The 12,672-nt window shown below is 38.2% G+C and overlaps 1 protein-coding gene across 1 annotated transcript in view; it reads right to left on the minus strand.

Annotated features, from left to right (window-relative positions):
• SMARCA2 (SWI/SNF related BAF chromatin remodeling complex subunit ATPase 2) overlaps positions 1–12,672 on the minus strand; it is a 110,870-nt gene that overhangs the window by 81,034 nt on the left and 17,164 nt on the right. The window contains exons 4-6 of the mRNA XM_084278945.1: positions 6,958–7,290; positions 6,025–6,126; positions 3,620–3,869 (exon numbers count right to left, since the gene is read on the minus strand). Coding sequence (XP_084135071.1) covers positions 3,620–3,869; positions 6,025–6,126; positions 6,958–7,290 — 685 coding nt within the window. The remainder of the gene's footprint in view (positions 1–3,619; positions 3,870–6,024; positions 6,127–6,957; positions 7,291–12,672) is intronic.

Consider the following 12,672-nt stretch of genomic DNA (forward strand, 5'->3'; position numbering starts at 1 on the left):
TGAGAAAGGAGGGGCAAAGCCAGGACAGGTGACCCAACTGACCAAAGAGAGTATTCCACGCCAGTTACGTCCTGCCCAGGGTATCGGGGGCTGACGGGAGGAAGGCCTGGGTCGGCTCCGGGACGCGCGGTTCTTGGGGGACGGTCGGGTTCTGGGACGGCTCTGGGTGGCACGGCCTGAGTTGTGTGGTTCGGTGAGAAACTGCATTGTGTATCAACAGCTTCATATATTTTTGCTTTGAAGTCCTGTTAGTATTGTTACATTGTATTTTTCTGTTATCTTAGTAAACTATCCTTATCCCAACCCACGGGCCTCTTAATTTCTTGATTTTGGGGTTATTTGCCCCTTTCTCTTCCTTTTCCCTTCCCTTACTTCTCACCCCCCTTCCCCTTCCCTTTAACCTGCCCTTTTTCTTAAAGGAGCAGGCAGCTGCGTGGATCTTGGCCCTCAGCCGGGTGAAACCACGACAATAGGTTTTGCGGGCTTGTTTACAAATAAATACTTCTGTTAACTGCAATTTTTAACACTGCACTAAAATAACAGACCCCAAAATTTTAAGTTACCCATAATTTGTATCTAAGTTCAACTGAATCAGTTCCTCCACTTCCCACGTGCTTTAGGAAAAAAAAACCAAACCCACATCACCAAGCCAAAAAAGCCCAAAACCCCCAACCAAAAGCACACCTGCTCCTTCCCCCAAAACTAGAGCCCCCACTCCCAAACACAAAATCCTAAAAAACCAAGAGCAGGAAGGTATCTCATCTCCCTGTACAGCACAGATGTGAAAAAAATTTCCTTTTCTTTATTTTTACAACACATCAGATCATGTCAGTAAAAGGGGTCTGATGAGGTCTTTGGAACAGCTATGAAGGGAAAAAGAATACACTTTCTATAGGTCTTCTTTCCATACAGTGATCATGTTTCCCCTGCCCTTCCTCCCCCTCATCACTCCACAGTGACATAAACTCTCAATATGTCACCCTCACAGCTGGAAAGTAATTCCCACATAAGGCAAAATGGCTACACCTGGTATATGAAGGAAGAACAAATGAAAATACTAGTATCTCACAGAAAACTCCATGCATCATGACTTATGTATAATCTGAAAAGCAACTGGAATCACTTGTGCAGTTTCAGCTGCCTTCTGGTCTTCAAAGAGAATGACTGCAGTTTGTTGGACTAAGCTATCTTTGTGGAAAAATATTAATATCTATCGGATAAACAAGATCCAAATAAAATGTTTCCTAGATGCTTTTCAATAAGGACTTGAAGGATATCACCTTGTCATGTAAAGAATTTAATTAACCTCTGCAGTTCAGCAATTTATCTTCATCCATGCAGAAAGTGGCTAGTACATCTACACAGACATCATTCTGCAAAACTAGTGAGGCACACCTCTTTGTCACTGCCAGGTTACTCTTGCACATTCAAACCTGTCTGTCATGGACGCCATGCAGTAAGCCACAAAAATACGTAAGAACAGACTTTGCAGGTAACAGAAAGGTAACATGGACAACCTACAGTACAAGAGCCAGTGCATTTTTTTTTTAAAACCAGCAGTAAAAAGGCAGAAACAAGCCCTTTCACATAACAGAACACCTTTAAATTATACATATTATTAGCTTTAGGAGATCTGTTCAAGTGATATTAAAAAGTAGCATTTTGTTTTTTAAAAATTGTAAAGGAGAGTTTTACAAAATCATGGTATGAATATTTCATTCTGGCCAGATTTCAAGGAACACAACAACTTTAACATCTCCCATATATAAGTAATTTAAACTTCTTACATTGAGAAGAATTTTAACTATCTAAATTTCTTTAGGAATGTTATGCTGTACTTTTAAGTGCACTTCTCATTAATTATTTGATTAAGCAAACTATGTAACTTCTATTAATGTGGAGAGGAAAAAGAGTTGATATCACTGACAAAAAATAATTCGATGTAATTCTCTAACAACAAAAAATAAAGTATTTAATGTTCACAATATTGTTCTGTGTGTAAGACATGCTCTAATATATAAATGATGTACATAATCCATTAAGAAATGGAAATGTGTATGCAGTAGCATGTATCCTTGCTCAGAAATCTGCCGGTATGCCCTTGAGAGGTGTGTATACAAAAGAAATAGCCAACCTATCTCAGCAATTAACTTTTTATCATGTACCTCATGAATTAGAACTGAATTACTCTCTCCTCAGCAACACATACTGGAACTTTAGTCCAGAAACACCTTCTTCAGGGTCACTAGTGTAGTTTAACCCTGCCCAGCAACTGAGTACCACAAAGCCACTGGCTCACTCCTCCCAAAACCTTGTGTGACGTGGGGAGAAGGATAAGAGTGAGAAAGAAACTCAAGGGTTCAGATAAAAACAGTTAGTAATTAAAAAAAAAAAGCAAACAAACAGAGAAGAAAATACAATCCAAGAATAACAAGTGATAGAAATGAAAACAATTTCTCACCAAAAAGCAACTAATGCCCAGACAGTTTCTGAGCAGCAGGCTCCTGTTAACCTCCCTCACAGTTTTATTTCTGAGCATGATGATGACAGAAGGTACGGAATATCCCTGGGGTCAGTCAGCCATCCCAGCTGCACTCCCTCGCAACTCCTTGTGCACTCTCAGCCTACTCACTCATGGGATGGTGTGAGAAGCATGGTTTTCTAAGTATTTATTGTATCCAGGTCTGGGCCCCTCACTGCAAGGACATCGAGGTCCTGGAACATGTTCAGAGACAGGCAACCGGCTGGTGAAGGGGCTGAAGGGCAAATCTTAGTACGAGCGGCTCAGGAAGCTGGGTTTGTTTATTCTGGAGAAGTGAAGGCTGAGGGGAGACCTTATCACTGGCCTGTAATTATCTGAAATGAGGTTGTAGAGAGGTGGGTGATGTCTCTTCACCCAAATAACAGGAGATAAGACAAGGGGAAATGGCATTAAGCTGTGCCAGGGCAGTTTCAGCATAGATGTTAGGAAAAAGTTGTTCACTGAAAGAGCTGTTGGGACATGGAACAGGCTGCCCAGGGAGGTGGTTGAGTCACCTTCCCTGGATGTGTTTAAAAGAAGGGTAGATGGGGTACTTAGGGGTATGGTTTAGTAGAAGACTGGAACAACTGGACTCAATGATCTTACAGGTCTTTTCCAACCTAGTCAGTCTGTGATTTATTAAAAAATTTAACTATTGAGAGATTGCTACAAAGACCAAATTCCAGAAGTGTTCAACATTAAAACAGCTTGCATCATTATCTGTGTGCTACCATAAAAAATAAAAATAAACCCCTTCTGTCACAGAATCCGTATTGTAGAACCTAAAGGGTTCTCCATATTAGTAAATGCATCCCCAGCTCCCTCAGCCATTCCTCATATGATTTGCCCTCCAGCCCCTTCCCCATCCTGGTTGCCCTTCTCTGCACTTGCTCAAAGACCTCAGTGTCCTTTTTATGGTGGGGAGCGCAGAACTGGACACAGTACTCAAGGTGTGGCCTCACCAATGCCAAGTACAGGGGCACAATTACCTCCCTAGACCTACTGGCCACACTGGTTTTGATACAAGCCAAGATGCCATTGGCCTTCTTGGCTGCCCAGGCACACTGCTGGCCCATATTCCGCCTGATGTCAACTTACCTATATTCACGTTCTTGGAGTATTTCAACAGGATCCAGTCCCTGTGGCTTCTGGATAGGGCTGATGCGATTCTGCTTTTGCTGCAGCTGAACAATGGGCGAAGGCTGTCCAGGTGGTGGCTGTGGTACAGACGGCCCAGGCATGGAGGCAGCAGGCTGTGCAGCTGGGGGGGCAGGAGAAGGTCTCCCACTGGGTGGGGGCGCAGGAAGTTTCTGCTGTGCATTGGAGGCACTCAAATCTGGGTTTTGGCCTGAATGATAAAACGTGCTTATTCATAACATGAAATATGGAGGCAGGGAAAAGAACATCAAGATGGTTTCTGAAGACTGAACATGAAGCTAAGGTAAACACCCAAAATTAGCAGAAAAAGCACACTGAGACAGACTCCACTCCATATTCAAATAACATAAGAAACTTCAGGTAGAAGTCCAGAGAAAAATAAAACACCTGAAACTATGACACACGTCATTTCTTTCCCCGTTCCTACTGACTTCTGATTCTAGCATAAAAAGAATAAAACAGCTGGAGAACTGATTTCATGCAAGTGTAGGACCTAATTGTGCCTCATGTTCACTACCCTTCCAGCACTTAGAAGGTATATATAATCACAACCTAACAACAAGCACAAGCAGGTCTGCTTAAAATTTCTACAACTGTACTCAGAAGTATCTATCATATGTTAATAGCCTTTGTGTTGTTACGATTTCCTATGAATTGTATTTAAATATTTCAATACCATGAATTTGATTACTGGTTTTTCTAACAGTCTTGAAAATTAACCTCAGTTAACATGAAAATAGTACCTGCCATTTATGGACACCAAGGGTGATATATTTCAGTATGTGATTATGATAACCAGTCACTTGTGCATTCAGACATTCAAAAACAACAGTTGCCATTACAAAGATGGCACTTAATTGTCTAAGGAGTCATTTAATGCCACAAATACAAAGTACATGTACCATCTTGTCATCAACCTTAATTTAAACACAAGATCCTGAAATCACCATTCAAAGATCACCATTTGTCATTCAAACATCCACATCAAACTCCAGAATAGCAACTTGCGCACAAGCAGCAGATTCTGTATTTAGCAACACCCCATTTCAGTTGATACAAAATAAAGGAACCAAGAACACCAAAAAGCTCTGTGTAGTCAGGGAATCATTTTTACCTGTAAAATAGACACTACCATGTAATAGACACTACTATGTAATGAATGGAAAAAAAAAGAATTAAAGAATAAGCACAATCTTTAAAAATACTTCAAATAAAACTGCCAAAGAGATACAACTAGGACAAGTATTTTTTTTCTAATAACACTATCAGCAGTGAGAAAAGACAATTGGTAAAGAGGTTATAGTTAAACAGGATATATGACTATGACATACTGGATTATTTACATAAAACTATCCATCTAGGGATTCAGTACACCTGCCAGCATTTTTACTAGCAGAACTTGATCTAGAAGGCACTGTCTGGTAAATGCATACATACAACCTCTTAAAAACACTTTTTCTCCTTTTTATTATCCTATTCAAATTGTAAGCATTCATTCCAAGAAAAGCGGTTCTACAACTGATTACATACTAGCATTTAATTTCCATTTTGTGCTGCCCTAAGTAACAGACTAACTACAGGGAATTTCTTATGGCAAACTATCAGAGTCACTGTCCCCAGATTTACCCATAGGCAACAACATATCCTAACATTTCTGCCATATAAGCAGCCTGTGTTATTTGCAAGCCTGCATGCAATATTGAATTTACTTTTAAATGGCCTCTTATAAAACCCCAAAACTTCAAAATATAAACATTGCTAAGAATTTCTAATTTTTCTCAATACAATACTTCTTCCACTCTACTTTCAAACAATACAATCAGCCTGTAAAACCAAATCTGAATTACTTGATTCAAAAATCTTATTATCATGCAGTAATAAGTAAGTCGCACTGTTCATTAGATTTCAAGAACTACACTGAACTTCCAAAGCAATCCAATTTAAAAAAATAAATTTTACCAAGGTTTGAAAACATTTGTTTACAGTAGCAGAGACCATAATTGAAAGACACACTTGCTGCAATTATGCATGCTCAGAACATAACTTAAGTAGATTTTATGGGTGTCCCCTCAGGCAGCTTACATATTTAATTCTGATTGTAAAAAAGTGCTTCAGGTTCAGACTGCCTAACATCTGCAGTAATTTCATGTGGTTGAGTAATTCATGGATAAATAAATGGTTCGACTCTCCTTGATTCAAGTCCTCGCCCCAGTAAAGGTTACACTATTTTACTGCATGCTTTTTTACCTTTGCTTGTTTCATGCATCTTTTCCTCAAAGACTACCCACTTTGTTTAATCCTAAAGTCTGGATATGACATAAAATCAGCAATATAATCTGCTATACCTTCAGTCCAAGTTTTAGGGGTAATAGAAGCTGTATGTCCAGGCACCGCTGGAGCAGGCCCTGGTCCAGTTGCAGAACCACCCATTGTATGTAACCCAATACCTGCGATTTGACAGAGGAAAGAAAATTATTAAGATACTAAGCATTTCCAAATATTCAACAGTTATTCCACTTTCTAGCATACCAGTCTGTTCAGGCAAGTAGTATTTTTCTTCATTAAATATGGATTTAAGTAGGAAAAAAACTCATGTAAACAAGTTTATTAAAAACATGCCTCCTAAAAAACCACCTTGGAAGCACAGCCATATCCATGAAGTGAACAGTGTAATTATTAAAATCATTACTAAAAAGTATATACTCAATTTCTAATGAAAACTCAATAATGGCAGTGGTTAGAAACTAATAGGCACAGGATATTTAATGTAACACAGTTTTCTTAGGACCAAAACATGCTTGCTTGTGGCACTGTAACACCTATCACCATCAGAAGAAAAAACCCACAACACATTTTCTTTTCCTTATATTTTGTCCCTGACTGCACACTATACATTGTTGTTTTTACTTTCAACAACCTAAATAATCACTCAACTTACTCCAGATTTCTGAAACTACTTTTCTGCATAGTGACAGGAGACTGAAATTCACTATAAGAAAAAACTAAATTTATGATCAGTCAAGTTTGACTAAGATTCAAATCAGGACAGATGCAGTACTACCATATTGAAATCTCTTCTGTTTCTGTTTTCACAATATCCTGTTAACAATAAATGTGTTCTATGCACTTGCTCAAGCTCAAAACCAAAGGTTGCCGTTCATTTAGATGCCAGAATGCAGACCCAAACTGCAGTCCCGCAGAGCAGCTGTTTCTTAATTTTCCACAGGTAGATCTTTAAGAATTACCTACACAATAACACAAGGCCTAGATTCACTTACCAGATTGTCTGTTGAAGGCACCGGGAGGCTGCTGCTGCTGAATGCCAGGCAGAGTTCTCTTGCCCTGAACAGCAAGCTGAAGGTTTTCTGGTAAAGGCTGACCTCTAGCTAACATTTTGTACGCTAGGATCTGAGCCCGCAGCTGATGCAGCTGTACAGGGCTGAAAGGGGAAGGACCTCTGCTAGGCTGACTCATAACTTGTGGGTCTCCTGGTATAATGGGTCCCGGCTGGCTGGAAGTCATCTGGGGTGGAGTTGGACCTCCTCCTCCAGACATGGGACTTGACACATGCTCTGGTGCTCCTAGTGGGGATGGGTGTGGAGACATATAACCTGGAACAGGTAAGAGGATCACAAACTTAACACTCTGGTTAGTCAAATCAAAATTCTATCAAATTTCTTTTAACAATACATGGAGTATAAAAACATCTCTCCCAAGTCAGGATAGACAAGTATTTTCTGCAAGACCAAAAGTGCAACAGTATAAATTTATTTTGATGACACACATCAAGGAATACCCATACACTGACACAGGCCCTCTCTGGCAAAGCTAACAAACATACAGAAATAGAAAAAGATGGTATTAAAATTCTATACAATTGCTCTTTAATTTATGTAGATTAAAATTTTAGCCAGACAAAGAGCACTCAATACCTTTTACCATCTTGGGTGCTCAAGAACTTAGAACGTCAACTACAACCACAGAAATCACCTTCTGAAGAAGCTGCTGAAGACTCTTACTCTACAGAGTTCTAGGAGAATAAGCACAGCTCTGAAAAGACTAGTATCTCATAGCACCTGAAACCAGAGTGGTTTTAAGTCTGAATTTTAATTACACTTAATAAACTTTTCCTTGAGCTTCACAATGTATCAATACAAAGAGATGACATGGATTTTCCCATTCCCAAAAACACATAGCATGTCAGAGAAAAAAAATTCAAGAAGCAGTTCTTTGGGTAATGTGTAACAGTCCGCTAGATTTTAAAGATGTTCACCAAGAGTGAAAAGAGGTAATAATACTTACCCACTCCACTCTGGTATTGTGGAGTACAAATAGTGCTCTTACCATTTTGAAAAGCCTAAAAATGACTTCAGAAATAAATCAAGGAATCTTCTGGCTCGGTACCATACTCTTTAGCAAGCCATGAACTGAACTCCAAAGGTCATGCCACTGTTCATGATTCTATGACATCAAACTCTGCACACTTTATGACACTCTTGCTGACACTTTGAAGTGAAATTACATCAATTAATCAATTAATCAATAGATAGCCCAGATCACAGAAGCAAGTAATTTAGCCCTCTGTCTTCACTGTTCTTAGTGGCCCTTGCAACACAGGCAAAATCTCAATGTAATTTCAACTTTCTGAATTATAGTAGCTGTTGAGTCACTAGAACTTGTGTAAGTGGATAGTTGAGAGTGCTGATAAATTCGAAGTCTATCAATGCTGAGCTCAGGGGTTCAAAATATTCTAGGATAAAGTAATGATTTGGAACGTCTGAGATAAAGGCTAAAGAAGAGATATTTTCAGCTCTTCTTTAAAAAAAAATAAAAGGAAAATGAAGTAGGGAAGAAGACCAGGTAAGACAGAAAATGAGAAGACACAACGAGTCCAATACAGAAAAATACAGAAGTGAGGTGAGGAATTCAAAGAGAAAGGAGAAAAGAGACCGTAACAAGTTAAAATTACTGATGTTATTTATTAAGTCAATATAAAAAATCGTTTATACATGCAGTGGTGGTGATAAAAGCTATGACAAATCACTCTAAATTTTCTCTAAATATTCATCTCTTTCCACTAACTTAATTTACCTCCTTTTTTTTCAGAGGAAGTTAAAAATCCTTCTTGCTGAGCACACTGCTTTAAAAGAACCACCACTATGCCACAACAAAAAATATATTTTATTATTGTTTTATACTATAAAACAGGGTTTATTGTATTGTTTATCCATTACTACACATTTCTAAATAAATCTCAGAATTTACTTTAAATAGCATCTATTTTGAATTACATTGTTTTCAAAACTGACTTTCAAAGAAAGGTTTCATTCCCTTCTCAAGTGATATTGTCCCAGTTATATATTCCTTAATTACTGACACATTTCAAACGCAGGATCTTGAAATTCAGCTGGACTATAAAAATCTAAAACTGTAATGTACACTGTATTGAGCACTTATTTTCAGTCCTGACAATTCCAGACACAAGTCTGGGACTTTGCAAAGAGTTTTCAGAAGCAGGCTTTTTTTTTTTTTTTTTTTTTAGTTTTCTCAGTATGTATTACTTATGCTTTTTCTCTCCCTCAAAGTCCTATTCATTAAGACTCTTAGCAATAGGAAACTAGGCTTGATGAGAGTAAGAATGAAGAAAAATAAAATGCAATGACATATCTCAGGAAAGGAAAAAAGTTTTCCAAACTTCTCGTAAAGGCTAGAAGAGGTGACATTTACAGAAATTAAATTTTGTAATGCTATATTTTCCAAATTTAAAAGCTTTCAGAAGATTTAGTAGTGTGACAATATATGCAGTCACAAGTCTTTATACCACCTGCTTTTGTCCTTTATTATTACACATCAATCCATGTGCACACATGCGTTCTGAGTAAGTGCACATGAAGACTCACAAAGATTGAAATAAAACAGTGTATGTCATAAAAGAAAAAAACCCCAGTCCATATGAATGTTTAGTATACAAGCAAGAACAGGCATCTTCTTGAACTTTGCTAACTCACTTTCATCCACTATGAAGTATTTAAATGCATTTTCTTCTGGCACACATGAATTTCCACAGCAAGTTTTAAAATATTTCATTCATTAGTCATTACTTACTGTATTGCTACGTACTTATTCCTCTAGATTTTGCACCAAAAAAAAATCCTGTTTTCTATCCTGCATTCAGTTTAACTTAACCTTCAGACTGGAAGATGACTGATGAATTTGCAGACCACTCTCAATAAAAGAATTCTATGCACTGGCAAAGGATAACAGATAACTAACTATAGGTCTGAAAAATTAATAGAGTAGAAGACAACAAATACCAGGAAAGGGAAGCCAAACAGCCCAACCCACCATTTAAAGCTGTGGTAATTCCAAAGCTTTATCAGGCTTCTCCAGGTCTTATGCAGCTAAGTTCTGAAAATCTCCAATGACAATTTTTAATTGTTCTCATGGTGAATTTCAAGTCCCATGAGAATTTCACTTACTTAACTCGCAACCATTACATTTCAACTGTAAACTACATACAGAAAGACTACTGCCTATGCATTTACCACAACTGCTCTACTCAGAGCTGTAAGAACAGCAGTGTTCTATGTAGGATGTCCACCTTCTCTTTGTCAAAGAATTGAAACCACTGTTCCCTCCTCTAGTTTACCAGTTCTCCACAGTCTTGGATCATGTTTAGAAGTTCACAGATTTCTGTCAATAAGGTACCGGTACAGCTACATCATCCTATCTGACTAGTGTAAAACAGACCAAAAACTCTTACCTCTAAACAATTTACATCCACTAGTCTACGGAACAGACAAGGAAAAAAAAAATTCAGTATTGACTTAAATTTCATGTGACAAAACCTACCACAAATACTCAGGTAATCCTTGTTCAAAAGGTTAATTATCTTGATCAAGTTAGATGCAGATATTTAATACAGTCTGAATTCAACTAATATAAATTTGCAGGTACCAAAATTCATTGCACTTTTTTAAAGATAAAAAATATCTCCATTTACAAAGCTTTCTACCACCTCAGAATGTGCAAACTGATTAACTCATCTTTTAGCTTTCAGAGTAAAAAAATCGGGTTTTACATTCTCTTCAAAGTCTTCCAAGTTTCAAATCATTCCTTGGTCTTCTAAAGAAGAGTGAATTTCATAAAATTAAAGAATCATGAAGGCTGGAAGGGGCTTTTCAAGGTCATCTAGTCCCACCCCCTGTTTAAAAAGGGTCAGCTACCGCAGGCTGCTGAGTAATGCATCCAGTCAGGTTTTGACTATATCCATGGACAGCAACTAGACAACCTCTCTGGGCAATGTGCTCCACCATTCAGCCATGTTTATGCTAAAATAACAGTTTCTTATGTTGCAGTGGAATTTCATGTGTTCCCACATGTGCCAGTTCTCTTCCATCACTAATAATCATTGCAAAGACTCCCTCTTCATCGCTCTGTCCCATCAGGTATTCCTGAGCCTGCTCTTTCTCACACAATGCAAGCTTCAGCTCCTTCAGCCTCTCCTTATAGAACAGTTGCTAGAAACATTCAATGCTACATTAAATGTCTTTCTGCTTTGTATGATACAGTCTCATACCATCTACACAATGTACTACATTACTCCTACACATACAACACTGTTGGTTGTGCTAAAATCCATGCTGGAGAAATAACAACGTTCTATTGAGCATCCTGACCAGCGTTTGTAATCAACTTAGAATTTGCAGGTAGCACAGAGTTTTAGCAGTATATAATTACTATCAGCCTGATTTTACACTTTTTTCCCAGATCACTGACAAATACATTAAACAGGAGTGAACCCAGACAGAGTTCTACAAGACAAACTAGAAAAGTCCACAACTGGATGATCACCTTCTATTTACAGTCAGGTTTATCATCTATCATCCAACTAGCTTAATATATTTAATATAGGTTAGATTTTCAAACTAAACACTCTGTTTACTTTAAGGAATGGCTTCTTTACAAGCAAAAGAGTGTCTCTGAATGCAGCGTCAGGTAAAATTTTCCTGATGATCATGCTTGCATTTCAAGGAAATCAGTGGAAGAGTTAAGTGATGGGGAATTTGTCTCTGAAAAGTCAGTCCTGTTTTACTGAACTCATTATTGAACAGTGTGATGGAAAAACAGTACTTTCTAGTGTTCAAGGTCCCAGACAGGGTTTCAGCGGACAGACACTAGGACTTCAGTCACAGACTGAAAAGTCACAATACAGTTCAGTATTTTCTCATTCCAGCATTTCTCTTATCCTATGTAATAAATGTGTAAATACATCAAAGATCAGACCATCTCTTATCAGATATTTACAGCGTGACAAACCAAGATGAGATTCTTCAGGTGTTACTGTAATATAACTAACTATGCAATACAAAAAGCCTTATCTGCTGAACTAAGTAATACTAGCAGGAGTTAAATCTCCAACACACTGTGCTGCTTATAGAATGCATGTCCTTTTATACTGGATACTAAAGGACACGAAGAAGGCACGTGGCAATATAGTAAAACAGAGTTTCCACATTCTGGCATAAAAATATTTGGAAAGAACTTTAATCAGCTCTTGACCAAACATTATAGATATTAGAGAAGGCTTGCCAAGGTTTCCTTGGGTTATTCTCTCTTAACATTCTGTGACCAGGGGATTAAAATAAATGATATTCTAATGCATTTACATTTACCATAGCCAAATAAGACAGGAAAGAAATAGGTGGGGTTTTTTAGTGATGTGAACTGAAATCTGCAATAGATTTAGTCCAATTACTTGCCCCAGACACATACTTGAACTTTAGCTTGACACATGGACAATCCAGAAAGCAAGGGGGTTGAAGTTTGCAGAGCTCACTAAACTGGGAGGAAGTGTTGATCTGCCTGAGGGTAGGGAGGCTCTTCAGAGGGATCTAAACAGGCTGGACCAATGGGCCAAGACCACTGGGATGAAGTTTAACAGCGCCAAGTGTAGAGTGCTGCACATGGCACATAACAACCCCATGCAGCAC

This window comes from Gallinula chloropus, assembly GCF_964237585.1.
Source record: "Gallinula chloropus genome assembly, chromosome: Z".
Taxonomy (NCBI): Eukaryota; Metazoa; Chordata; class Aves; order Gruiformes; family Rallidae; genus Gallinula; species Gallinula chloropus.